Raw genomic sequence first — 26,248 nt, 5'->3', positions numbered from 1 at the left:
ACCGGGACTCCAGCCCTGGGTCCCCAGGCAGCCCACTGTCCCCTTTCCCCTGTCAGGGTTTGCTTATTTGTTGTGTTATGTCCATGATTTTTAGTACTTAAGGGAGAAACCTCTGGCTTCTTGTAACTGAGTATTATTTATGATTGGTAGTGATTGGTTTTGGCTGCCAAGTACCAGTCAGAAATTTAGGAATCACTTCTTTCCCCCTATTTTTACTCTCTGTGTGGAATAATAAACCTAATTGGGAAGAGATGTAGCCATCATCTGGCCACTTTTTGCAAACAATAACTGCATTATCTATCTATCTTGGTGACCCCCCCCACCCCCACCATGTGTGGCCCTGGAGGTGCGCCCGTGGGATGTGTACCGTGCTGCTGGCAAATGTAGGTCCTCAGAACATCTGGATAGCTCGATCCAATCACGTGCTATAGGGGAACTTCTTACTGAAGAAAACAACTCTGCATGATTGGACTGTATGGCAGAGAAAAAGAGATTAATCATCCTTTGATTTGTCTCATTCTATATTTTAAGGTGTGTGTGGTGTTCGATTTGAAGATACGCACATACTTAAATTGCCAGTCTGATGCCCTGCTCCCTGACTGCCTTGAAAACCACTGAGTGGGGGCTCTCACGGCGCCCAGGTCCTCACGGCCCTGGCGTCTGGTCACCCGGCCTGGGTTAGGGAGGGACTCCACATGGACCACTCCCCCCCAGCCCCTGAGTCCCTGCCACACCAGAACTTAGATGTCTCCATTCCTTTTTTGTTGGGTCAGCCTCAGTTTCTTGACATAGTCATTATGTGACAGGATTTTCAGCCTCTTTCGACCCTTTGGTCACTGTCCTGTGGTCTGTGGTTGAAAGTTCAGCAGAACGCTTGCTCAGTGTGGCGGGGACCTGAACTGGGGCATGTGACCTAAGACTGCTCTCCTCTGTGGAGGTCCTGTGGACACAAACCTACCTTCTGTTCTTTAAGCCACAGGCGGCAAACACGGGTCCCGTGGGCCGAATCCAGCCCTCTACCTTGTTTCTGCCCAGCAGCAGTGCTGAGCTCTCACTTAACTGTTAAGGAGCAGTTACGTTTGTACAGCCCTAAAATTGCATTCAGCCCTTTGAAGGGAACTGTGAGGCTGATGTGGCCCCAGTGCAGATGAGTTTCACAGCCTGGCTCTAGCCCATGAGGACTCTGTCCTGTGCTGTGCTGGGTGCTGGGCTGTAGGCGCAGCGTTGTCTTCCTGCCCTCAGACCCTGCCCGGCAGACACGGAGCAGAGTACCTGGCGTTCATTTGTTGCAGATAATGCTAACAGAAACCCTGCACGAGAGGGTTCATCGTGGCATCGTTTGTACCAGCCGGGCAGTGCTGACGGCCCCTGTGGTCTGGGAGCACCTCTGAATTACTTCTCCGTCTCTGACATGCTGCCGTCTCCTTAATGGCGTTAGAGAGTAATGACATGTGGAAATATTCCTGGCATAATGTTACCAGATTACAAAATTGTTGATATCCTGGGTCTTAGTCCATTTGTGCTGTAACAATAATACCGTCGACTGGGGGCTTAAACAGCATTTATCTCATGGTTCTGAAAACCGGAAGTCTAAGATTCGGTGCCAGTGTGGCTGGGTTCAGGTGATGGTCTCCTTCTCCTCGTGTCCTCACAGGGTGGGAAGAGCGAGCGGCCTTCCAACCTGTTCTTCTCAGGGCACTGATCCCATCATGGGTGCCCCACCTTCAAGACCCTTAGTCTCTCCAAAGGCCCAGCTGCAGGTGTGATCTCATTGGGGCTTAGATTTTGACATAGGGGTTTGGGGGGACACAGACCTTTACTCCATAACACAATTTTGTGTTCAAGAAGTTCTCAAGCATAACAAAAAGCTCACATGTTGCACTAATAGCAAAGCACTGAATATTTTTACATTCAAGTTACAGGTTTCTTTTTCTGTGTGCCTTTTTATATTTGCAAAATCATAGCTAGCGATTTATAATGGAGCAAATCTAACAACTTTTTAAATTTTGCTCTCCATTAATCTTGCCTTTTGGCATGTCCAGTAGCATTATCGTGGCACTTCCGTCTCATTTGTGTGGGCTCCTATGTGCGTGCCACAGCCTTTCTGTTGGTAAAGATTTCATCCAGGTGAAGCACCTCTGTGTGACTGTACTGGCTGTGGCTGCAGACCTCCGAGTGGGGGCTCTGCATCGTCGTCGGTGCGTCAATAGGCCCACTTCTGGGGCTGCGGCGGGGCTGCACCCGGGCCTCGGGTCCTCTGCGTGGTCTGTAACAGGTCCCCTTGGACTTTGCAGCCCTTCCTCAAGAGTGGGGATGGTTTTGAAGTGAAAATTTTGAAAAGTGGAATCCACAGCTTCAGTGCGAGACGGCGTGTGTGTGAGAGCTGAAACGCACCCTACACCACCGCCAAGTGCCTTGATTCCCTGGGGCCTCTTTACCCCCAGTGTGTCATGTCACGTGTCTGGGCCAGACGAGTGCTCCCATTGCAGTTCCTGAAACGTTTTAATGTAAGCAATTTATAGATTTAAGCAACTTAGAGACTTAATGAACAATTTTAGATTTTTATGTGGGAGGGACCTATTTTTCTCTCATGAACCTGCGTCTGACTGTGAAGGTGTTGAGGGTAGCCATGCTTAACAACTTCAGCTTACTGAGTTATTTTTCTACAGAACAGGAGTGCTGAAGATAAAACCAAAAGGTTTGTTTTCTCTTTGTTTTTTAGTCCCTTGAGAAATTTCTTAATACAGAGCATGAATTCTGGATATATATAGTATGTTAGTATGTTAAAATATATTTGACTTTAGACTTCAATTTTACTTACATCTAAGCATAAATTCTGCTGAGCTAGTCAAAAACAACTGACCAACTTCAGAGAATGGCTTGATGTAAATAGAGAGGAGGAGCACAAAAACTTGTAGATTTAATTAGACTTCAGGTAACATTTAATGCAATGTCCAAGTGCCCACAGTGCCCACCCTTCACTGGATATCACTGTGCATTATTGGAAGCTTAGAGTGTGTCTCCGTGTGAGAAAAGCCTGACAGACACACTACATGAGCTCCGTTTTCTCTCCAGGCCTTTTTCCTGGTAGTGTGGCCCAATTGTGGGGGTGGAAAGTTCCTGCAGGCCACCCAGTTCAGTCTGGGCCCTTCCAGGGATAGCCCCAGGGACAAGTCCTTCCACCTGTGACCAGTGTCCCGTCCTGATTAGGGGAGGGTGAGGGACTGGAGGGGGTCAGGTGGGAGGCTTGCGCTGCCTTAGATTAGCCCCAGTGTCATCTGTGCTGAACAGAGGGTTTCTTGGTCCACTCAGTATGAGCGGGGCAGCACTGTCTCCCCTGGAGGGGCCTTGGGGGTGGGCAGGGGTCCGGATTGTGAGAGAAAAGATAGAAGACCCTGGAAGCAGTTGGCAGAGCAGTCTTCCCATCTCGGGCTCATGGTGCTAATGGTGCTGTAGCCTCTGTCCTTTTCCTGTGAGGGACACGGAGCACACCACCTACAAGACATTCTGTGGCTGGCAGACTGGGCCCAGGACCCTCCCTCGGATTGGCCATGTTGTGTGGAGGTTAGATGGTAGCCTGACTGGTTAGTGCCAGGTGGCCAGTGGGGGAAGGGGCTGGGCTCACCCTGCCTTTCTGATCAGCCTTGCATTGGACCCCTGAGATGCTCTCCTGGCTGCAGCCCTCATCTCTTTGTTTGATGCAGGATGTTCATTTCTTTTTGTTGTTACTGTGTTTCTATAAAAGGCTTTGGGCTTGTGTTCACCTGTTTCTCTTTCAGGTGGGCTGCACACTGTAGCATAAGTGTACCCAGTGAGGACACAAAAGTTTTTCAAGTTTTCTAGGAAGGAGTCAGGCAGCCCAACTGTGACAGACCGATGCTTTGAGGGCAAATACTTAACCACTATATAAAGTAGTGCCTGGGGTTGAGGTGGGAAATTTGTGTTTTTTTGTATGACTTGGGCTAGAAAGAGAGGCAGTTGGCTTTCATCAGCACCCCGGCTTGCTGATGTGTCATGGCTGCCTGGGTGTGGGTGTCTGAGCTCCGCTTGGTGTGGGACCGCTACAGATTTTACCTGGGAAATGAAACTGGTAGACTTACAGGTTTCAGTTTAAAAGCTCTTTAAGATGTAGCTTTTTAGAATTCTGTTTCTAGATACTCACTATCACTGAGGTGAATTGCAATGATGTTGAACATCCTTAGTGTGATGTAGGAGAGATTTTTGTTACCTTTTTCCGGCTGTGGTGTTAAAAGTTCATAAAGGAAGCTATGCTTGCTCTGTAATCATGAATTTTTATATTTGTAGTTTAAATTTACATTTCCTCCCCAAGATCTAATTTATGGGTAGGAATAGCATATAGCTACCAAAAGCTAGTAACTTCCGTTTTCTTAACCCTTTCTTTCTGAGGAATGGTCTTCAGCATATGGAGTTGGCTATTTACTATTAAAAAAGATCTCTGTGTGGCTGGGGTCAGGGTAGTGGGGGGGGGGGAAACACAGACGACTGTAACTGAACAATAAAATAATTTTAAGATCTCTAAAACATTTGTTCTTATAGTTTGGTGGGGTAGATGGTGAGATAAATTACCAGTGTAGGACACTGTACTGTTAGGAGAAGGGGTTTGGCTTCATGTCTGTTTTAAAGCTCAGAGTTAGTCTTCATTTGACTGTACTGAATGGGAGCGTTACTTTTATTTGTTTTTCAAAACAAGATGGCACGGTCAAGTCCTTTGTTGTCCTCTAATAGGAATCTAAGACTGTAGAAATCAAGGTGCAGCTGTCCTGGTCTGTGAGGCCGAGTCGGGGGGGGGGGGGCGGGGGAGGGAGGACAAAGTCATATGTGTCCTCTGTCCCTCACTGGCCAGACCGAGCATAGGCCCCGCAGCACGCCACTCAGAGCAGCAGGTTTCTGAAGCACCCCAGGGGGACCAGGGTGGTGACGGAGGCTCTTCCCACCACTTGTGGTAAAAGGCACATGGGACCAGGTTTGGGGTGTGTAGTGGCAGCTTCATTGATTAAAAAGCCAGGGTGATGATTGACAGAGCCCCAGGGGACAGAACCAAGACTGTGGCTAGAGTTAGAAGGGAGCTTTTCCGTTTCCTGCAAGTAAGAACTTTAAGGCACCTGGTGTCCTTCAGCAAGGACTGTGGGACCTTTGGGAAAAGGTGCCTCGTCTGTGACGTGGGCACCAGACCGGGCACCATGAGTCAGGGTGCAGAGGCTTCCACACGGATCTATCTGGTATGAGGTGCTGGGCCTCTGCTGTGACCAGGAGTTGGCCAGGTATGTCCTTGGACATAAAACCTCCAGGTCTGCTCCTGGCTCTGGTTTGCTCCTGGCGTGTCATTGGCTTCTAGCAAATAATGTAAATGCGTGGGGCTGCACATAGGTGGAGCAGGTAACTAGGTCTTCTAATGCTGACTAGCGAAGGACTAGAAAGGCTGCGCACAGAGGTCGAAATGCCTTTAGGGTTTTATTTTATTTTATTTTATTTTATTCTTTTTTTGTTTGTTTTTTTAATATATTTTGTTGATTATACCATTATAGTTGTTCTATTCCCCCCCTTATTCCCTTCCCCACACACTCCCTCCCCCCATTCTCCCCCCTTAGTTTATAACCACGTGTCTCAAGTTCTTTAGATTCTGTATTTCCCCCACTATTCTTGCCCTCCCCCCTATCTATGTTCTACCTACCATCTATGCTATTTTCTGTGCCTTCTCCCCCCTTCTCCTCCTCCCACTCCCCTGTTGCTAACCCTCCATGTGTTCTTCATTTCTATGGTTCCACTCCTGATCTAGCTGTCCTCTTGGTTTGCTTTTGTTTTAGGTGTGGTTGTTAATAACTGTGTGTTTGCTGTCCTTTCACTGTTCATATTTTTCATCTTCTTTTTCTTATATAAGTCCCTTTAGCATTTCATATAATAAGGGCTTGGTGATGATGAACTCCTTGAACTTGACCTTATCTGAGAAGCACTTTATCTGTCCTTCCATTCTAAATGAAAGTTTTGCTGGATAAAGCAATCTTGGCTGTAGGTCTTTGGATTTCATGACTTGGAATACTTCTTTCCAGCCCCTTCTTGCCTGTAAGGTCTCTTTTGAGAAATCCGCTGACAGTCTGATGGGTACTCCTTTGTAGGTGACTGTCCCCTTATCCCTTGCTGCTTCTAGGATTCTCTCCTTCATTTTAGTCTTGGCTAATGTAATTATGATGTGCCTTGGTGTGTTCCTTCTTGGGTCCAACTTCTTTGGGACTCTCTGAGCTTCCTGGATTTCCTGGAAGTCTATTTCCTTTGCCAGACTGGGGAAGTTCTCCTTTATTATTTGTTCAAATAAGTTTTCCACTCGTGGCTGTTTCTTTCCCCCTTCTGGTACCCCTATAATCCGGATGTTGGAACGTTTAAAGATGTCCTGGAGGTTCCTAAGCCTCTCCTCATTTTTTTGAATTCTCATTTCTTCATTCCTTTCTGGTTGGATGTTTTGTTCTTCCTTCTGGTCCATTCCATTGATTTGAGTCCCAGTTTCCTTTCCATCACTATTGGTTTCCTGGACATCTCCCTTCATTTCAATTAGTTTAGCCTTCATATGTTCCTCTAATTTGTGACTGTAATCAACCAGTTCTGTGAGCATCCTGATAAATAGTGTCTTGAATTGTGCTTCTGAGAGGCTGGCAATTTCTCGGTCACTGAGAGTTATTGGCTTTGGGACTTTGAGTTCTTCTTGCGCCATCTTTTGGGCTGTTCGTGCCTGTTCCATAGCAGGATCGGAGCCCTAAGGTGTTCACTAGAGCAGGGCAACTCAGTTGCTGGGTTGTGATGTTGTATGTGGAGGCGGGGTCAAAGAGGAACAATGGCGTCCTGCCTGCCGCCTCCCGCTGTGGCCCCCATTGGTGCCGCAGCTGCCACCGTCACCGGGCCCACACGTTTCGTCCCACTGCACGCGAGTGTGCCACCGCCATCAGCCCTTGCCCCCTGGGGCCTGCGTGGTCCATCTCACTGTGCGCGAATGTGCGACCGCGGTCAGTCTGCCCCGCACCCTGACTGGGTCCAGACCACTTGCATGCCTAGGTTGGGGGATCTGTCCTGCCCGACCCTGCTCGCTGCTGGCTCTGCCCCTCTTACTGTCCTGGTTGAACGGCTAAATGTAGTCAGACTTCCGTATAATTCAATTTTCTGTCCTTTGGCTGCGTCTTTGTTCTCCAAACCTTTGTTGTGTTCAAACTTGGTTGTGGGAGAAGGCACAGTGTTTCCACCTATGCCTCCATCTTGGCGGAAGTCTGCCTTTAGAGTTTTAGTTTGTTGTGAGCGATAGGTAGTGGGAAGGAAAAAGACACCATGAAGGCGAATTTACAGCTTCACCGCCTTGGTTTACTGGCAGTTTCCAAATGGTCAGCCTGGAAATTGATCAGAGCAGGGTGTTCTGACTGTAATTCATGGCCACATAACAGCAGTGGTGGTGACAGCGCAAGAGAAAGTATAGGAAACACTGGCTCCCTGTTCTAGCTTCAGCGTTGTGGTATTCTGTCCTAGCACCTGTTCGTGAAGCACTGTCTTGAGTTCATGCCGCTGCCCACACTTGGGTACCAGGGAAGATGATTAGGAACTTTCTGAGCACTGATGCTGACTACTGTCACTTTATTTCATTTCTAATCGCTTTCATTTTCATTCAGTAGCCCAGTGGAACTGATAGAGGATTTGTCCAAAAACAAAATGATGCAAGCGAGAAGTAGACCCAGTGGGAAGGGTGTGTGTGCAAAGTTGGACTCCGACTCATTGATGTCTGAGAAACAGCAGAACTGGGGGTGATCTTGGTGCAGGCAACATGGCCTGATTACTCAGGCGGGTTTTTGAAGGAAACCTTGGCAGGCTGGTTATGTGTAAGCTGTGCATAACTCTGAATTGATAGATATTTCCGAAGATGCTCACTTAAGTAACTAGACTGCTGGGTTAAACAAACATTCCAGGACTTCTATTTTTCCACGTGAAGGTGGCTACCTGCAGAGGCAGTGCTTCCTCGGAACCAGGGGTCCCCAGCTCCTGGACCATGGACCCATAATGGTCCATGGCTTGTTAAGGACCAGGCCATGCAGTAGGAGCTGAGTGGTGGGCAAGCAAAGCAAGCTTCACCTCTATGTACAGCAGCTCCCCATCACTCACAGTGCCTCCTGAGCTCCACCTCCTGTCAGGTCAGTGGCAGCATTAGACTCTCACTGGAGCAGGAACCCTGCTGTGCACTGCACATGCCAGGGATTCAGGTTGCGCACTCCTTAAGAGCCTCTGATGCCTGGTGATCTGAGGGGGAGCTGAGGCGGGGATGCCAGCACTGGGGAGCGGCTGCAAATACAGATCATCATTAGCAAAGAGGTCTGACTGCATAGAGACCATAACAAATCAATTGCTTGCAGACTCGTATCAAAACCGTATCAGTGAGGGGTGAGTGGCAATAAAGGCAACCCCTTGAACCACCGCCCCTTCTGTCTGGAAAAATTGTGTTTCATGAAATGGGTCCCTGGTGTCAACAAGGTTGGGGCCCACTGCTCCACACATTTTGGAGTAACTCTTGGAATCAGTTTAGTTCTGGTTTGAGAGCCCACAGGGAAATAAATGGTCCTTTGTGGCTTTTGGCTAAATCAGACTGCTCAGGGAGTAAAGGTGGACAGCCCCAAGATGTCCCCCCAGAGTCCTTGCTGAGTGCTCCTACTGCCCAGTGTGTTCTGTTGTGTGTTTGAAGTCAAAGCAGTCATTTCTTCAAAGCCTTACATTTCATGTGTCTTTGGGGACAGGTGTCCTTTCTCAGTTCTGAGTTGAGGACCGATTTATCACTTCACCCACGTTAATCACTTTTAGATCTAATCTTGGCTCTGCATAGTGTTTGTAGGTGCCTGGGCTTCGAGACAGCATAGATGCAGGGGCGTCCGGCCTTTTGGTGTCTCTGGGCCACACATCAAATGCATGGTGACATGTAATCACACACAAAGAATCTCAATGTTTTAAGTAAATTTACAGTTTTGTGTTGGGCTGCATACACAGCCACCCTGGTGTGCATGCCACCTGTGGGCCACAGGTTGGACACTCCTGGTAGAGTGAGTGTTTCCGTGAATCTGAGCATCGCTTTTAGTTCCACACTTGACACTCAGTAGTGACACGCTGGGAGCTCAAACAGCCACCACCCCTTGGAAGTGAGAACTACGCGGTCCCGTCCCTCAGACGAGATTGCACAGTGCTAGGCATGTAGGCGTGACATGACCACCTCCCCCCACACGTCCCATTAGATGGATTTTCACAGCACCTCACCAAGGAGGGGGCAGCAGGGTGTCGAAAGATTGGTGGCGAATTGCATGATGCTGCCTGCGAGCCTTTGAACACCTGCTTGGTACCAGTGGGGTGAGGCAGTTGGGCATTCAGCAAAAACCAGAAGGTTCGGCTGACTGCCGATGAGCTCGCTGTGAACTGACAGTCTGGTTTTTACTTCCCACCCCCTCAGGCGGGGCCGCAGACAGCCCTTCCTGAAAGCCCCAGCCTAATTTCGCTATCAGCCACTTAACCACAATATTAATGTTTTCAGTGGCTGAGCTTTTAAGATTTGAAATTACCGTATGGGTTGGAAAAAGTTCTGCAACTGAACCAGAACAGCCTGTTAAATAACACACATCTTTTCGTATCTTGAAGTTATTTGATGTTGAAAGATGCCCTTTTTAAAAAATCTGCTCCCTCGTTGTAGAAAAATGGATTAAACTTCATGGTATTTTTTCCTGTAGGAAATAATGTGACCAGTAAATGCTGAATTTCAAAAAAATTTTTGGGTTTTGGTGAGAATTCCACTGAAATTATATTTTTGACAAAATTCTCTGTGTCTAATAAGTGGCACTGAAGTTGGGACAAGTGGCTTTGGTTGGAAGACCCAGCCCTCCTCGCAGGCTGTCCTGGCTCAGCCTGGAGGAGCGGTGCCCACCTGCCTGCCCGCCTGGTGGGACCGGGCCTGTGTGCACCTCAGCTGACAGCCCCTGGGCTGTGTTACAGTTACGAGCAGTTTCTTTCTATTGTGTTGTCTTTTTTGTTTGTTTATTTTAGTGCCATGTGTATGGAGTAAAATGCTTTCTTAAATACAGAAGCTACATTTTCTGTGGGTAAGAACATATACCTCATCAGACTTTACCCTTTGAAGAGTTCTTACATTCATGTAAAATTGTGTTAGAAGTTGGAACTTTGACCTTCTGTGTAGTAATAGCTTTTGTTTTGAATGAAGATGCATTTCATGGATCAGGTTGGCATTAACGGTTGCTAGGCATCTTGCAGATGGGAAAGTAAAATGCTTATGATGCTTGTCTTACAAGGTAGGACTGGGACGTATGTGCTCATTTAGGTAGGCGGGCCGCATCTTTGGAGTGGGAGGGGTTGGGTTGAGTGTCCAGACAGGATTGGGGGACCGAGGGTGGAGCGGTGTGCATCTGAGTGTTCCTTCCCCTCGAACCCCCACCAGTTCCAGGTGCCCCCTCGGGAGAGCCCATCGCGTGCTCCCAGATGGTGGGGTAGATGAAGCCAACGTCAGTGTGGTTTGGCTCAGTGCCCCGGTGGGGCCGCCAGGCTCATTCTTGTAGGGTCGTTCTCCTGGGGCGAGACCAGATAGGAGAGTCACAGATTGAACTAGTGCACTTAACTTTTTGATAAATAAATTTAATGGTATTTGGGGAGAGTAAGGATTTTTGAGACCTGGAGTCATGTTTTGTGTTTACCATTTATTTTTGTATTTATGTCACACGGACACATTTGTAAAAATACTATCCCTGGGCAATTGGTTTGCTATAAAATAGTACTTATCTTAGACTGAAATGCTGACCGTGCTGTTACTTTCTGTTGTATCTTTTACCTACATACAATTTTGTGCAGCAAACCAAATGTCATTCTATTAGAGAGACTTTCTCTGATCACCCTAAAATAAATTAGCACCCCCACACAAAGGCACTGTCCACCCCCTTTAGCCTGCTTTGGGTTTTCTTCATAGTACTATTTCCACCTGACCTTTTAGATGTCATTTCCATAAAATCAAGGATTTTAATTTTGCTTTGTTCCCTCCTGTATCCCCAGAGTCTAGGTGATGCCTGGTACGAGTAAGTACTCAATTATATTTGTTGAATGAGTGAATAAATTAATGAAATTGTGCACATAAAATATCTCACAGTATCTGCACATGGTAGGAAATCAGTGATTGTTAGCAGTTACTATATCAGTATAGGGATTAGGAAACAGACTCAATTTTATGTTTCTTATCTAAGACACTTTGTGGCAGTGCTTCTTTATGTTTTTATATAAAAAACAAGTCTCTTCAAGCTATTCTTAAAAAGGGTGTTTACCAGTTTTACACTTCGCTTGATTCGTGTACCAAAAGACATTTTGTGGATTACAGTTGTGTGGTCATGAGAACAAACCACTTAACGTACAAAGTAAACTGACCGGAGTTTCGGAAGGATGCCACCATCTCTCAGGATTTTGTTTGCTAGCAATTGAGATGATAATTAAGTTATAGATGCTTTGACATCTCAGACTGCCCAGGGAAGAATGGAAGAGAATTGAGCTTCTCAGTAGTCATTTTATTATGAAACCTTTATTCTTAATTTATATAATCTAATGTGGGTCCTCCTTTTCTTACTATCTTTTAACCACTTTCCTTTAAATATTTGTTCAAAAGCCACCCTGTAGGTGAGGCCTGTTCTGACTACTCCCCCCTAACTCCCTGAACTCTCGCTCTGCCTTACCATTTTATTTTTTTAAGCCCTAGCCCTTGTCACCTTAAAAGTTATTCTGTAATTTACTTATTTACAAGGTCTGTCCAGAGAAAGTCCACCTATTGTTAGTATAACGAGACAGTTTGCATGACATCAGTGTAAGCTGGCAACCACGGAGAGTGGACTGGAATGAGCATGCATGGACAATGACAACCTCACTGTACTAATCAGTGGGGGCAGTAGATGCCGTTGAGTGAGCGTATGTACTGTGTGGCCGATGCATTCAAAATGACTGAGTGAATAGAGCAACGAATCTGCGTTAGATTTTGTGTTAAGTTTGAACATTCCTCCACGGAGACTATTCAGATGATTCAGAAGGCTGCAGCTGTGGGCAGCTGGTGACTGGCGGCTTCATCACAATGACACGCCCGCTCATGCATCACATCTCATGCAGAGTTTTTTGGTAAAACATCAAATCTTCAAGGGGACTCAGCCCCCACTACAGCCCTGATTTGGTGCTGTGTGGCTTCTGGCTTTTCTCAACACTAACATCACCTTTGAAAAGGAAGAGATTTCAGACCATCCATGAGACTTAGGAAGATGTGACGAGGCTGTTGATGGCGATTGGGAGAACTGTGTGAGCTCCCAAGATGCCCACCTTGAAGAGGAATCAGGTGTCATTGTCCTGTGTACAGTGTTTCTTGTGTCTTCAGTAAACGTCTCTGCCTTTGCTGGGTACTCGCTGGACAGAGCTCACACGTGTATTGTCTGTGTCTCTCCAATTGAAGTATGAGCTTCACAGGAGTAGGAATTTTTATCTGTTTTGTTTGTTTATATATCACCAGGACCTAGAACATAGTCTGTGACCTCTTGGAAAATAAATTCTTAAAGAGAAAAGAAAAGAAAGACCTTTTCTGCCCTCCCCACGAGAGAAGGTATTTTGTCACCTCAGAAACAGGTTTTGAAATTCATGTTAGAAATGCACTGTGTTGACTGACAGCAAGACTACTGTCTCATCATGTGGAAGACTCCTTTAAAGTTCTCAGTAGAATTTTCACCCTATAATCCTACTTTATAATCGTATATTCTGTGTCATATTCGCCAGGTTTCATTGCAGATGAGTGTTGTCATTCATTTTACGTTTGCAGGTTGAAGGAACCAGAACAGTATTCGCCTCCAAAAAAAGTTGTTTAAAAAGCCAGATGGTGATAGATTCAGTTAGAGTAGCTCAGACAGATCAGTCTCCTTTGAGAAAGTTCACTTACATTGTACATCACTGCTCTAGATCGACTTTAAAACAGTAACCTAGGTGTACACTTGGCACTCTCTACAGACCCGGTGTTGTGGCCCATGAGCACGTGCTCAGCCTGATCTGACTTGTCGTCCTTGGCTGCTGTGACTCCTCTCACACATGCGTGTTCTCTGAGGACACGTCTGGCCCCTCTCCCTGCTGCTCAGTTCTCCTCAGGGTCTGGTCTGTGCACCAGAGTCGTGCGGGGGCGGGTGGGGGCCTCCTCCAGACACAGCACCTCCTGTCACCCTACCTCACCCCTGGGGTGTGTATCTGTGTTTACTTACAGTAACAGCTTATTTAAGCTGCAGAACTTTTCTTTGGTGTAGAAGAAACATCCATTCTCTCCTTCACTTCCTTCCCTGAAATAGCCTGGCCTTTATCTCTAAAGGGAGCAGTTGGATTTGGCCTCCAAGGTTCCGTGTTTCCCTGTAGCAGCAGACAAGGCTGACCAGTGCCCCAGGTCCCTGAGCGCTGGTCTGGATCAGCTGACTTCCACCTGGACTAGCCCCCGTGATGGTGCTCTGGGTGCTGGTCCGAGCACGAGCCGGGCCCTTCGAAACCACACACACTTAGCAGCCTTCTGCTACTGCTGGGGGAAGTAACCAGGGAGTAGTTATGTTTTATATCAGATTACTCATAAGTATCCTTGTTCAGAGGAAACAATATTTAATTAAAACTGACCACTTAATCCACAGAATGTTAGTTTTGTGGGGGCTGGGCTTGGCCTCTTTGGTGGCTGTGCCCGGGTCACCTGCTGGGGCTGTGTCTGGCCCGTGGGTGCTCATTCTTGCTGGTGAGTTAGTGACTGTCTTGACTATCAGGTAACCTCTAGCAGTTTTTACTAGTGCACCATCTTTGTAAAACAGTCTGTCTTTCACAGATTTTCTTGGGATAGTAGGCATTTTCTTTATTTCTGACTCTAGGGTTGAAAGCAGGTTGCTTTCAAAGAAAGCCAAGTGTAGCGAGGAGTGAGCAGGCTCTGAGGCCCAGAGAGGTGGGCAGTGGTGGCTCTAAGTGGCTGTGGAGTATCCCATTCGCTGGCCCGGTCACCTGTATGTATGGGCAGGTTCAGAGCACCCTGCAGACTCGGGTGTGAAGTAGGAGTTCTCAGAAAAGATACTTCCCTTCCCTGCAAGGGTGAGACGACTGAAAAGCTTCGGTCGTGGGCAAGAATGCTTGACTGCTGATCATAAAACAAAGAAGTCAGGGTTTGGTACCTGCCTGCCATGGGGTCAATCCTTAAAGAGTCCTAAACCCCCAGGTACAGGGGGTCAGCTATTACAGCACCCCGTGGCATCATCTCCACCCTGAAATAGTGTGTTGTTCTGTCACTTCAGTCATTTAAAATTTAAATCTAATAGACTTTCATAGTAACAGTAGAAATATTTGCATTACAGAGGTTCAGCAAAAGTGATTTTTATGTGGTCGGATGTGTGTCCGGGGACATGCCTGGCTTATCCTGAAGTTCCCCATGCCTTCCTTTCCAGGCAGTTTTCCCCTGGCTTAATTCAGAGTGCAGGTCATTCTGGCAGGTCACACAGAAGATCTGTGTGTGTCTGTCCCATGGGCACCCTCCCTGCCCCTTGAGGCTGCTACGTTTGTAGCTTCGCTGTGGAATTCACTTTGGTGGGAGTTGGGGCAGGAGTATTGAGAAGACTTGGTTAAAACTCTTCAAGGAGTTCACTTTTAAGTGCTTTTACAGAAGTTGTGACACTGTGACTCAGCATCAGTTTTACTTACAATAATAAAATACAAAGCACAAAATTTTTTTACAAAATAGGAAGCTATGTTCATGTTATCGTGAGATCCGATTACCGTAGGTGGTTGAAATGGACCATGCGTGTGTGGTTGCCAGTAGTAACTATGTGCCCAGTGAGTAGTGTGGGTCACTGTGGCGCCTGTGGTGGCTGTTCCAGCCCGAGAGTCTCATTGCTCCTGGGCCGCCCTCCTGCCCTGCTCTCTGCCTGTGAACGGCGCTTTTCCTGGGGCCATGGAGACGCTTCCAGTGTGTGGTGGGATGTTGTGAGGACTAGTGTTTCTCTTCCCCTTCATTTTTCTTTTTTTTTTTTGGCTGTCATGTGCCTTCAATGGCACCATTAACAAGTGGGTGTGGACATTAGTGACAGCTTAATGAAAGGGAAGCTTCCCTTTTTTCTTTAAGAAGAACACCTTTGCACTTACACCCAGAACATTTTCTGCCCCACATGGCGGTGCAGACTGGGATCCGCTGGCCGCCTTCCTGCTGAGATGAACCCTGCGGCCAGGCTTTACCCTGTGCCCGCTGCCGCGGAGCGGAGGCAGTCAGCTTGCCCGTTGCCATTTGTCAGGCTCACTTATTTTGTTTTGAATGGAGCAACCATTTTCTCTCATATTCCTCTGAGCTGCTTGAAGTTTTTCCTAGGAATTTTACCTCGTATGAAGATGAAAGCAGTTACCTTACTGATCACCTCAATTTTTATGTTTATTTCTTTTGGTGTTATTTATTTTACTATTTTGTGTGTTTGCTTTCTGAAGTGACAGTGTGTGATTGATTGGCCAGGAGACTTTTGAATTTTGCAGTGTTGGATCCCCAGGTTTGGGAGATGAAATTGCTCCACACTTCTTACCCTCTGTAACCAGAGCTGTGTGGGTACAAAGCCCAGACTGAGCCGTGGTGATCTGGGATGTGTTTTGTAGCTCGGAAGTCAGGGAGCTCCAGAAGCACGAATGCGTGTGTGAGAGGGGCTTGCTGCAGCCGACCTGTCTACGTGACCCATGGAAACGATGTGATTGTTCTTTCTGTTCTGGTGCAGCCTCCATGCGGCAGTCGCAGGCCCTCCCTGCAGACCTGCGCCCAGAGATATGGATCGCACAGGAGCTGCGGCGTATCGGGGACGAGTTCAACGCCTATTATCCACGGCGGGTAATGATGTTTTCTTACTCACCCCTCTTCTTCACACACCCTCCTGCTCCCACTGTACCAAATAAAGTGGCCAGTAATCATTCTGTGTTTGTTCTGGAAGTAGCAGGTACTACTGCTTGTGACCTACCATTGTTCCTACTCTCTCGTTCTCCATTTGTGTTACGGCTGAACTCATGTGATGGTAGTTCAGCAGGACCTGGTACAAGGTGGCACAGGGGTTTATAAGCACAGCTCTTAAACCCTCATGCTAAACAGGGTTATTTATATGTTTGAAATCGCCCCACATAAATGTCAACATAATTTTCAGTCCGTATTAAGTATGTCTGCACTTTCTTTAGTCAGTTTGGTCAAAGCTAAAGAAATTTTTAACTTTCCATCCTCACCCAGCCAAGGAAAAGATGCCCTGGGGTTTGCTGGTGACATGGGTCAGAGCAGGAGAGGACGTCCTTTTGGTCCACTGCTGTCCTTGGACCATAGTGTTTATTGAAATGTATTAGGTTAGGACGTAATTCATTAATAGCCAGCAATTTACACCCCAAGTTGCCTGCCATTTAAATTTTTGAAGTGTGCTGTTGATTTTTGTTGTTGTTTTTAATTAAGCCCTGTGTGTTGCTCTGTAGATGCAGCATGGTTTTTTTTGCTTTGCTCGGTGTCAGCGTATGTCATCATTTGGACACCTTTCCCCCTTGAAGACATGTGCACATTTGTAGGCTTTAGCTTGGCGAGTGAAATGGGCTCTCGTTCCCGTGCCAGACTCTTCCCGAGAGGGCCTCTCCGGCTGCTGTGAGAGCGCCCACTTCTGGCTGAGTCACACTTTCTGTCAGGCAACGGTGTGTGGAGGTACGTCTAAAAGAAAGACACTTCAATCATATTTTGTACAAACCACTTGTTAATATTCTTTCTTACTGTGTCACTTCCCTTCTGGCTCCTTTCCTTCTGAATCCTGTCGTTTTATCTAAGCACTTTTAAAGATATTTTAAGTCTTTTCCTCCTGGAGGGCGTTCGTGCCTAGGACACCCCACTATTTCTGTACTGCACTAGATGTTAGTGCTGTTGCTAGGGAAATGGATGTTATCTGTTAATTGCTTTCAATCCTTCTTGTTTTCCTGTCCATATATGTACTACTGTGCCATTCAAGCTGTTTTGAACACATGGAGACAGGTTCCCATTACAGAGGGGTCTTTCATTTCTTCAGTGTAGAATCTCCATGAGGGGGCTAGGGACTTTCTGAAAAGTCACATTGGACCCTCTTCACACCTTCCTAGGGGAGAAGAGGGTGTGTGTGTGGTGTTTGATGGGAAATGTGCTATAGTGTGATTCTGTCATTAAATGGGAAATGCCACGTAAGAGTTATCTCATAGCTGGCAAAATGCTGCCCTACACCTGACATGGACCAGTTCACTTCTTGGCCTGGATCTTAAGTGGTCATTGTTTTCTGCAAGGTTGCTTGTCTTACAGTGTGTTAATGATGTTGCTGTCTCCCGTACCCTCTGCTGTGGCCTCTCTGAAGGGAGTTTGGTGTCACTGTGTGTGGTGTTCCTGTTGGACTAGGAGGGACGCATCAGGAGCAGGGTGTAGTATGTGCAGGATGCTAGTCCCCATGCTGAGGTGGGGTACACAGGTGCCTTTTCAAGAGGGTGGGCTGAGTAGGTCCAAATCCTGATTCTGGAATTGTGCGCATAATCTGGCAGGAAACAGCGTGAGCCTCACAGGATGAGTCTAGGTCAGGGGTGCCAAATGCATTCTCACTAGGGACCACGTCAGGCTCATGGTTGCCGTCAAAGGGCCGAGTATAATTTTAGGACTGTATAAATGTAACTACTCCTTAACTAGGGGCAAGGATCCTGGTGCTGCCACCAGGTAGAAACAAGGTAGAGGGCTGGATTCGGCCCAAGAGCCTTGAGTTCGCCACATGTGGTTCAGGTGATGGACTGGCAAGCAGGCTGGGCCGGGCCTCCTTCCCTGTCTGGAGGCAGGTTTCTGCAGATGTCCTTGGGGCCAGATCTGACTTGGATGGAGCCGCCCTAGAGGTGAGACCCGTGGGCCCTGGTGCCTTAATGTCCAGAAGCTCTGAAAACCGAGATACGTCAGCATAGCTCCATTTCCGGAGCTGGATCAGAGCCTTTGGCACAAAGCTGGGTGTGTTTAAGGATATTTTGTAAAAGTTTCTCTGTAATCTTACATGGAATACCAGTGATTCCACTGAGTTTTTCCCTGAGCCTGCCTAGATGGGTCTGGTTGACACCCCTGTGTGATGGGCTTACATGATCAGTGATAAGAGGGATGGTGGGCTAAAGATGGGGTGGGGGTTGGAGCACAGCCCTCGTGTTGGCTGTGGAAGGGGTGAGCAGTTCTGGTCGCAAGGCCGGTAGCTGGTCTTCCTCACCTGGTCTCCCCGCTGGCAGTGAGACGGCACATCCGTCAGGTCGTTCCCCTTCTCCCAGGGGTTTATCAGTTTGTTATTGAAGATGTTCGTGTCTGTCGTTTCAGGTATGTGACCTGTTCTCAATGTGTTTAGTAAAATAAGTGGAAATCTTATTGCAGCGATTGCTACATTTTGTCATTGTGAATCAGTGCCTACATGCAGTTGCTAATATAGAGGACTCATTTGAAGTCAACCTGGATGCTGGGGGAGGAGTAGGGACAGACAGACTCTAGGGTGTAATCTGTTTTTTCTAAAATGAAGGGAAGTATATTCTCCAGATTTCATGAGTAGCCAGTTCAAAACACCAAACTCTGGAACAGGATGGCGACACAGTGGCCCCCAGAGCTGCAGGTGCCTGCCTTCGATATTGTCCGACGGTCCGCTGTCTGCAGTCACGCTGCTGACGGTTTGATGTTGGGTGTTCCAGGGAGGAAGTGGGAGGCCATTCAGGAAAGCGAGCGTTGAATTTACGTGCCAGCTTCATGTGGAGGCCGTTACTTCTTGGCAAGTATGTACCTCACCACACTGCTTATGACAGACTTTCGCATTTTAAATATTTAATGTCTCTCTTTGCTTTAATATCATGACAGTGCCTTTTCTGAAGAGTTGGTCTTCGATGGCCACAGCCTTGCGAGTGAATCCTGACAGCACCTTCTCCCGTTTCCCCAGTAAGAGCAGTAGAGGAAGTTGTCACGCAGTCGTCATGTGTTCAGGCCGCGTCAGGGCAGTGGGGCAGCGTGTGGCCCGGAGCTGTGGCGTCTTAGTCCTGGAAGCAAGAGTGGGAGGCACAGGCGAGCCAAGCCCGCTGCCTGTTCCCTGCTCCCCTGGGACTCCGTGCAGTTGCCCCAAACAACCTCCAGGGCAGGGCGGCACTCCCCGGAGCTTCACCGCTGACACTGGGGCTATTTTCGTAATTTTTTATTTTGAAATAATGTCAGACTTACTCGAAAGTTGTAAGAATGGGACAAAAGAACCATCTTTTGTCTGCTACCTCCATTTCCCACCGTTAACTTTCTGCCACATTCGCTCCAACACTTCCCCCCCCACCTGGGTACGTGTTACTCTCTGAAGTGTTTTGGATTGCATTGCAGACATGATACACCTTTACTCTTGAGTATTTTTGTGTACACTTCCTAAGCCTGAGTATTCTCTTACGTAACCGCAGAGTGGCGATCGGAATCAGAAGTAAACCATGTCACAGTGACGTGTAATCGGGAGACCGCATTGTTACCGATTGTCTCAGCGGTGTGATGTGTGTCGTCCTCGGCGCATCGCATCAGAAGGCACAGGGTGTCCGTGTGTCCCGCTCCTGGGACTCTTGTTGAAGGTGATGTTCTCGGCTGTGGTCAGCACTTTTCCTTTTGTAATGGGAGGGAAGTGCGCCAAGGAGGGAGAGCTTTCCTCTCTCCCTTCTGGGATTGTTTCACTTACTAACTTAAGTCTGTGGATCCCTTTGTAATTCAGGGGTTATCGTGTATCACACGAAGTACTTATTTTGATGTTCAAGTTGTCACAGGTTTGGCCAGTGGCAGCCGCCTGTGTGTTTTCACCCTTCAGTGAGCATAAGGTGCCTTGGTAGCAGGTACCCTCGGACAGTGGCTAAGGGACCTGCACCCACACAATGTCCCTATGGTGTTCTGGCTGTTGTGGCTCCAGGATTCTCAGGGGAGGGTCCCAACAGCAGGTGAGCCAGGGGCTGATAGTCGCTGTCCAGGGACAGCACTTTCCAGAGGCCAGGGGGGCCCTGGCTGGCGTAGCTCAGTGGATTAAGCGCGGGCCTGCGAACCACTCGATCCAGAGGCCAGGCCTCTGCCTGAGGCTGTGTGAAGCTGGGGGAGGGCCTGGGGGAGGGGAGCAGTGCAGTGCTTCGGCAGCCCGACCTTGAATCCTCCTCTTCCTGGCAGGTTGCAGCCGCTGTCCTTTTGTTTCTGAATAGTCTCTGCTAGTCTCTTCACCACTGAGAAGGGGTGTGAGGGCAGTTCCAGGTCTCAACCATGTCTGCCGGAGGGAATGTCTGCAAGTGTGGGCTGTGGTCCTCCGAGGGCCCAGGTTGCCGTGTGCTTGCTTGCCACTGGTGCTCAGCGTGGTGTCTCGTGGGTCAGTGTTCTTGGCCATGGGTAAGGCTTGCAATCTGAGGCTGTGGAGCCTGTGCTGGATGTCCAGATGTAAAAACGCGTGCTCTTGGGATAATTGGGCCCATCCTCTAACTAGCGTGCCCCTCACCCCTCAGCACCGAAGCTCATGCAGCCTGAGTCACTCTGTGCACAGGTCTCCTGCTGTGGGCGAATAGTGACTTGGGGCGTCCCGGTGGTGGCCTGCAGGGGCCCACGGCACACGAAGCTGTGACAGACTCTAGATGGGCCAAGAGGTGGGTGAAAACCCTCTCATTGTTTGATCACAAGGAACAGTGTGTCTTTTGTTCACAAGTCCTACTTCCTACTTGTGTCTTAGGCGTGTGCGGGCACGAAACAAAGGAACGACCTGTAGACGGAAGCTCAGCGTGAACCAGACAAAACAGAGAAGAAGGGGGCTCATACACTGGTTCTGGTTGAAGCAGAAGCTTAATTGACATGTCAACACATTAGCATTTTCATGTGCTGTGTTTGAACTTGAAATCTTTCTGTGTTGTCTCTCCTGACGCTGGCAACCCTGTGCTGGTGATTGTTTTTGTAAATGATGCTGTTCTGTAGATAACATGCAGAGGAGAGGCCTTGCGGCAGCCTGCTCGGTAACAGCATGAACTGAACACAACCCAGGGACGCAGGTTCTCCGCAGCGTTCTTTGGAGGCCTTCATTAACTGCATGTTGGAGTTTAATAAAATAAGCTGCTTTTTGTTACTGTCTGAGTTAAGAACAATGAGAAATATGCATGTCAGATATTAAACACACATAGAATATGTGGGTGATGTATTATAGAATTGTACCCCTGAAGCCTATATAATTTTGTTAACCAGTGTCCCCCAGTAAATTCTATTTTAAAAAAGATAATTAGACCCCTCTTGGAGGATGATGAGTTAGTTTTCTCACACTTTGTTCACATGAATTCATAGAGTAACTGACAGCTTTTGTAGCCAAAACAGTGATGAGTTGGGTAGATTGATTGGCACCTGCTGTTTATAACTTTTCAGGTTTAGTGAGTATTTTCCCTGCAGTTGGGGGAGGCAGTTCAGTGCTTGATGTTGAGTCTTGTACCCCTGCCTTTTGCCAGTTTCACACCACAAGAACGACAAAAGGGCGGAAACAGCAGCGCTGGCGCGGGGAGGCCGAGCCTGCGAGAACAGAGTCGTCCCTCCTGTGACTTGTGCTCTCTGTGTCTTTCCCTGAGACCCTCAGATGGCCTCTAAGGATGTCAGAGCCTGGGTTTTCTGAGTGAGGCTTTCCTCGACTCGTTGAGGAGAAGGTGTGGTCTTGGAGGAGAACACAGCTCACGGCCAAGTGTGGGGCCAGACCTTGCACCCTGGCTCCATCCACTCACGCACGGGGCCCCGTTGGGAGTCAGTCGCTCGTGCGTGCGTGTGCAGGTTGGACAAGGGCACTTAGACACGGAGCTGGAAAGTGCCGTCACCCTGTCTGGGCGTTTTATTTTCTGTCACTCTGAAGTGTAATTAAAACGTTTCTCAGTTCTCTGCAGTTAAGAAAGAGAGATGCGTGTGACTCTGTTGCCTACTTTTCAAGCCTGCGCCTGTTAGACACACCCTGCCCTCGGCCCCGTGGCACGTGCTGGCTGGGTGAGCGGGTGAGAGGAGGTCGAGCACTGGTGCGTGTTAAACGGCTTGGCTGTGTCACACTGATGGTGCTTCTGAGTGCTCCTCGGTCTGCCAGGTGCAGACACCTGCACGGCCGCCTTGCCTTCTGGGGCCATGGGCCATGAGCACGTAACCAGGGGAGACACAGGTGCTTGGAGGGGCATTCGGGGAGGCCTCGCTGGGGCGTTGCAGTCTCTGGAGGAGGAGACGAAGACGTCTCCGAGGTGAGAGCTGGCCCCTCGGCAGAAGCCCTGCCTTGCACATCACCCTCGACTTGTCCCCACTGAAGCAGCGCACGGAGGTTCTGGGGTGGGCGTGTTTCTGCGGCTGCGGCGTTTCAATTCAGGTCAGTGTTCTTGCTCTGCATCTCCTCGTTTGTGTGACGGCTCCCACACAGGGCGTGGAGGCGCTGTCTCCGTCCTCCCTCCGGTCGGCCCTCACACGTTGGCCACTCACAAGTGATGCAGGGCACTTTACTCCAGCCAGCCTGACCCTGGGTTGGGGGCCAGTGACTTAGTACTGCAGGTGGACGTGCATGTTGTGTGAGGACAACCCAGTACATGGCCGGCCTGACTGAGGTGAACTGGAGGAGTGATCAGTTGTCCTATTAAAGGCCGTGACTCTAACACTGTCTTGGAAGTGATGCATCAGTAATAGGAGGACAGTGGCATCGATGCAGATGTTGCTTTGCTGTGATGTTTGAACATTGCATCGCTGCCCAGGCAGGTCAGCCATAGTCTCAGGAGTTTGGCAGGTGCCTGAGCAAGCTCCCTGCTGGCTTCCAAGTGGCAGCACTGCATCTGGCATAGGGGCTCCCTGGTGCTCTGCCCACAGCTGTGCTGACAGCAGAATGTATTGGGCTCAAGCTATGCAAATGCTTGTGTTGCCTGGGTGACAAGTAGAAAGTGAATTTGGTCTTTGGGCTGCTATGCAGCAGTGTATCCCTGACATCTGAAAACAGCAGTGCGTGGTGGAACCACATAAAATTTGAGTTGAGGTGCTGTGTGAGTACAGTCCTTGGTCTCAAGGTGGACAGAGACCAGATCTCCCCAGAGATCTCCACTCATCACGCAGGGTTCCTCATCCTGCCACCTGTCTCCTTTGCCTGTCACTTAAGCTACTTCTCAATTGATGAATGGGTTATGAATGGGCAGAGGGATGGTGGTCTTCCCTCAGGGCCACTCTGTCCCCTCCCCACCGTGTCATCTCTGATTATGACAGCACTCAGCTCTCTGTCCCGCAGATGCCAGGACAGCCCCCGGAGAAGCCAGCATCGTGTAGACAGGTACTGCACCCTCGCTTGCCTGAAGCAGAGCCGCGCTCTGTCAGCACCCCCTTTCCTCCCAGTCCAGAGTTCAGTCTCCTGTGATGTCACCACTTAACGATATACCGATTTGTTAAAGTTTGGGGCATCTTGAGCATTATGTTTAAACCTGCTAAGAAAGGAGTTTTTGAGCAAGTTAAAAATTTGCTGAGTCTCAAAGTTCTGTGGGTGTACCTTGCTTTTGGGGTTGTCTCTTAGCATTTATTATGGAGCTTCCTTTGATATCATGGACATTGTGTTGCATGCCCTTGTCACCTTGGCTGTCAGGAAACTGCAGCTCTGTTGCAGTGAGTCTCAGTCCTGGTTCCCAGGACAAGTGTCTCTTGTTGATGTCGTCTCTGCCTCTCCAGTGTTTATCACAGTGTGTTTTTATGGTGAGCTCCTTGGAGTGATGATGAGTGCGCGTGTGTGTTGCGCTCAGCCCCTGGCCCTGCCTTTGGAGCACGAGTTGGTGGGCCTGTTTTCGTACTGTGCCCCAGCTGGAGCTAAGTCGTTGGGATCATGTGGTTCTCAACTCTGCTGTCAGGCTCGGTCTCAGCTACTGCACTGACTCAGGGTTGTTGTGAAGACTGAAAGGTGTGTGGCAAGTTGTTTAGTGGTGGCAGTGGGTAACTTTTTGTCCCCAAGCTAGGACACACAAAGTCTGGAGGCCTCCAAAGGCTTCCCTCCCAGGAAGCTTTTGGGAGGCCAGCTCATCTTTCTGCAGCAGAGTGAGGCTGCACTGGGCACAGGAGTGGCGGGCTGTCGTCGCCTTCACCAGTTCCCCAGGCACAGCCCGGAGGCCTCTGTTTCTCACACACCTGCTTCCCTGGGCTGGGGAAGAAGGCGTGTTTTGCTGTGATTATTTTGGCATTAAAGTGTAATTTCATTCCCTAGTACTTGATTAACTAAAACAAGTACAAGGTGCCCCAGTGTAACGTGGGGCATATAAGTTGAAGATAGTCCCCATGGTGGCCGATGCTGTTGTCATCCTCAGAGCTCTGGGCTGCTGCACGTGGGCCGCTTGGGGCTGTGCAACACCCCACCTCCTGCCCTGCGCTCGGGCAGGGCCATCTTCCTCCCTGGCTGGCTGTACCCAGGTGCTGCCCACCAGACCTAGTGGGTGCAGGCAGGAGCCTTCTCCCCCCACTACAGGGAGAAGTGTGGACTGTCAGGAATGGGTTCCTGGAGGGAGACACAAGGCTGGATGTTGAAGGAGTCACCTTGCAGACGTGTGGGTTGGCCACAACACCAGTTTTCCCAAAGAATACAGTTCCGGATCTAGACCATGCAGATAAATTCCCCAGCAGGGGTGGGGCCCTACAGCTTCAGGTACCTGTGACTGTGAGCAGGTGTGAGCTACAGAAGGAACTATAGTACACAACTGTTTGTACTTAATAGCTCATCTAGTTCTTTTAACTAGTCGTTGTAGTATATTTTCATGAAGTGGGTTTTGTTTTGTTTTTTTAATCCTCATCTGAGGATGTTTCTTACTGGTAATAGAGCAGAAGGGGAGAGAGGGAGAAACATCTCTAGGGATCACCTCAACCAGGGATCGAAACTGCAGCCTTTTGGTGCCTGGGATGACGCTCTAACCAGCTGCCCCACCGGGCCAGGGCACTAAAGTGTTCTTATGATTTAGACCAGGGCCGTCAAACTCATTTTCACCAGGGACAACATCAGCCTTGTGGTTGCCTTCAAAGAGCCAACTATAATTTTAGGACTGTGTCAATGTAACTACTCCTTAACTAGAGGCAAGGAGCTCAGTGCTGCCACCGGGTAGAAACAAGGTGCGAGGCTGGATAAAACCAGGTGGGAGGCCGGGCTCAGCCTGCAGGCCTTGTGTTTGCCACCTGTGATTTAGACCAAAACCGTGTCACATGACTCTGACTTCAGAGGTGCTGTTGGTCACTGAGCACAAAGGACCGGGAAGGAGAGGGTGTGGGAATCAGCTCGGGCTCTTGTACCAAAGGACCACACGTGGGCCTTAAAGAACAGAATGTGTTTTTTCACAGTCCTGGTGACCAGAAGTGTCTGAGCTTGTGTTGGTGAGGCCACATGGTCCGCGTGGCACTAGTGGCTGGACGTCCTTGCATGGCCCTGGCTCTTGTGCCGCCTGCCCTGTGTTAGTGCTGTCAGGCCCAGAGTGTGTGTGAGCTAGTTGTACAGTGTAGCTGTTGGAGGGCAGCTAGCCTGCGGAAGCAGGATGCCCTTCCACCTGTTTCTGAGTAGGGGATGGACCCTTGGAGCCAGTAGCAGCTCGCCCCTGGAATCAGTGCTAATGTCTTTCTCCATTGAGTATTATCCAAAAGCAATTGTTTGCTGGCTTAAAAACAAGTGCCGTGTTGCCACACGTGTTGTTCTGGAGGGCAGGCACATCCTGCTGACTGGGATACCGCAGTGTCCTCTCCTCTGTTGGGAACGGCGTTGGTGTTCAGGTGTTCCTTTTGCCACAGACCCCTGCATCGGTCCCTCCCAGAATTCCCTGCTTGTCCTCTACGTTTGAGATAAGAAGCAGAACTTGAAGACTTGGGCAGGCCCCGCTCGTGATGTGACCTGTTCTTCTCCACAGTCACAGCTGCTCTTCCCTTGCTGTCCTCAGACTGGCGGTTGGAACATGTCTTCTCCCAGACACTGCCAGTTCTGGGATATAAACTCAGCTAAATAAGCAGTTGGGGTCAGTCTCCGGTGTGATCGGGCTCCTGGTTGGTGTCACTCTTACCCCATTCTCTGGTTCTGCTGAGGCCGCATTGACACCTGGTTGACATGAGATTTCCCATCTCGAAGTGACTGCTGAGCCCAGCACTACACACCCTTTCTTCATTTTAGTAAGTCGTGGTTTTATTTTGAATAAGCTTCTT

The 26,248-nt window shown here is 48.9% G+C and overlaps 1 protein-coding gene across 5 annotated transcripts in view; it reads left to right on the top strand.

Annotated features, from left to right (window-relative positions):
• Positions 1-26,248, top strand: part of BCL2L11 (BCL2 like 11) — a 45,439-nt gene that overhangs the window by 14,548 nt on the left and 4,643 nt on the right. For all 5 annotated transcript variants that reach the window (XM_037056738.1, XM_037056737.1, XM_037056734.1 and 2 more), the window contains one exon: positions 15,804-15,913. In XM_037056738.1, the coding sequence (XP_036912633.1) occupies positions 15,804-15,913 (110 nt within the window). The remainder of the gene's footprint in view (positions 1-15,803; positions 15,914-26,248) is intronic.

Source organism: Sturnira hondurensis, unplaced genomic scaffold (genome assembly GCF_014824575.4).
Source record: "Sturnira hondurensis isolate 20B ecotype Veracruz unplaced genomic scaffold, ASM1482457v3 Scaffold0009178, whole genome shotgun sequence".
Taxonomy (NCBI): Eukaryota; Metazoa; Chordata; class Mammalia; order Chiroptera; family Phyllostomidae; genus Sturnira; species Sturnira hondurensis.
The sequence above is the reverse complement of the archived record's forward strand: the minus strand, read 5'-3'. Positions and strand labels throughout refer to the sequence as shown.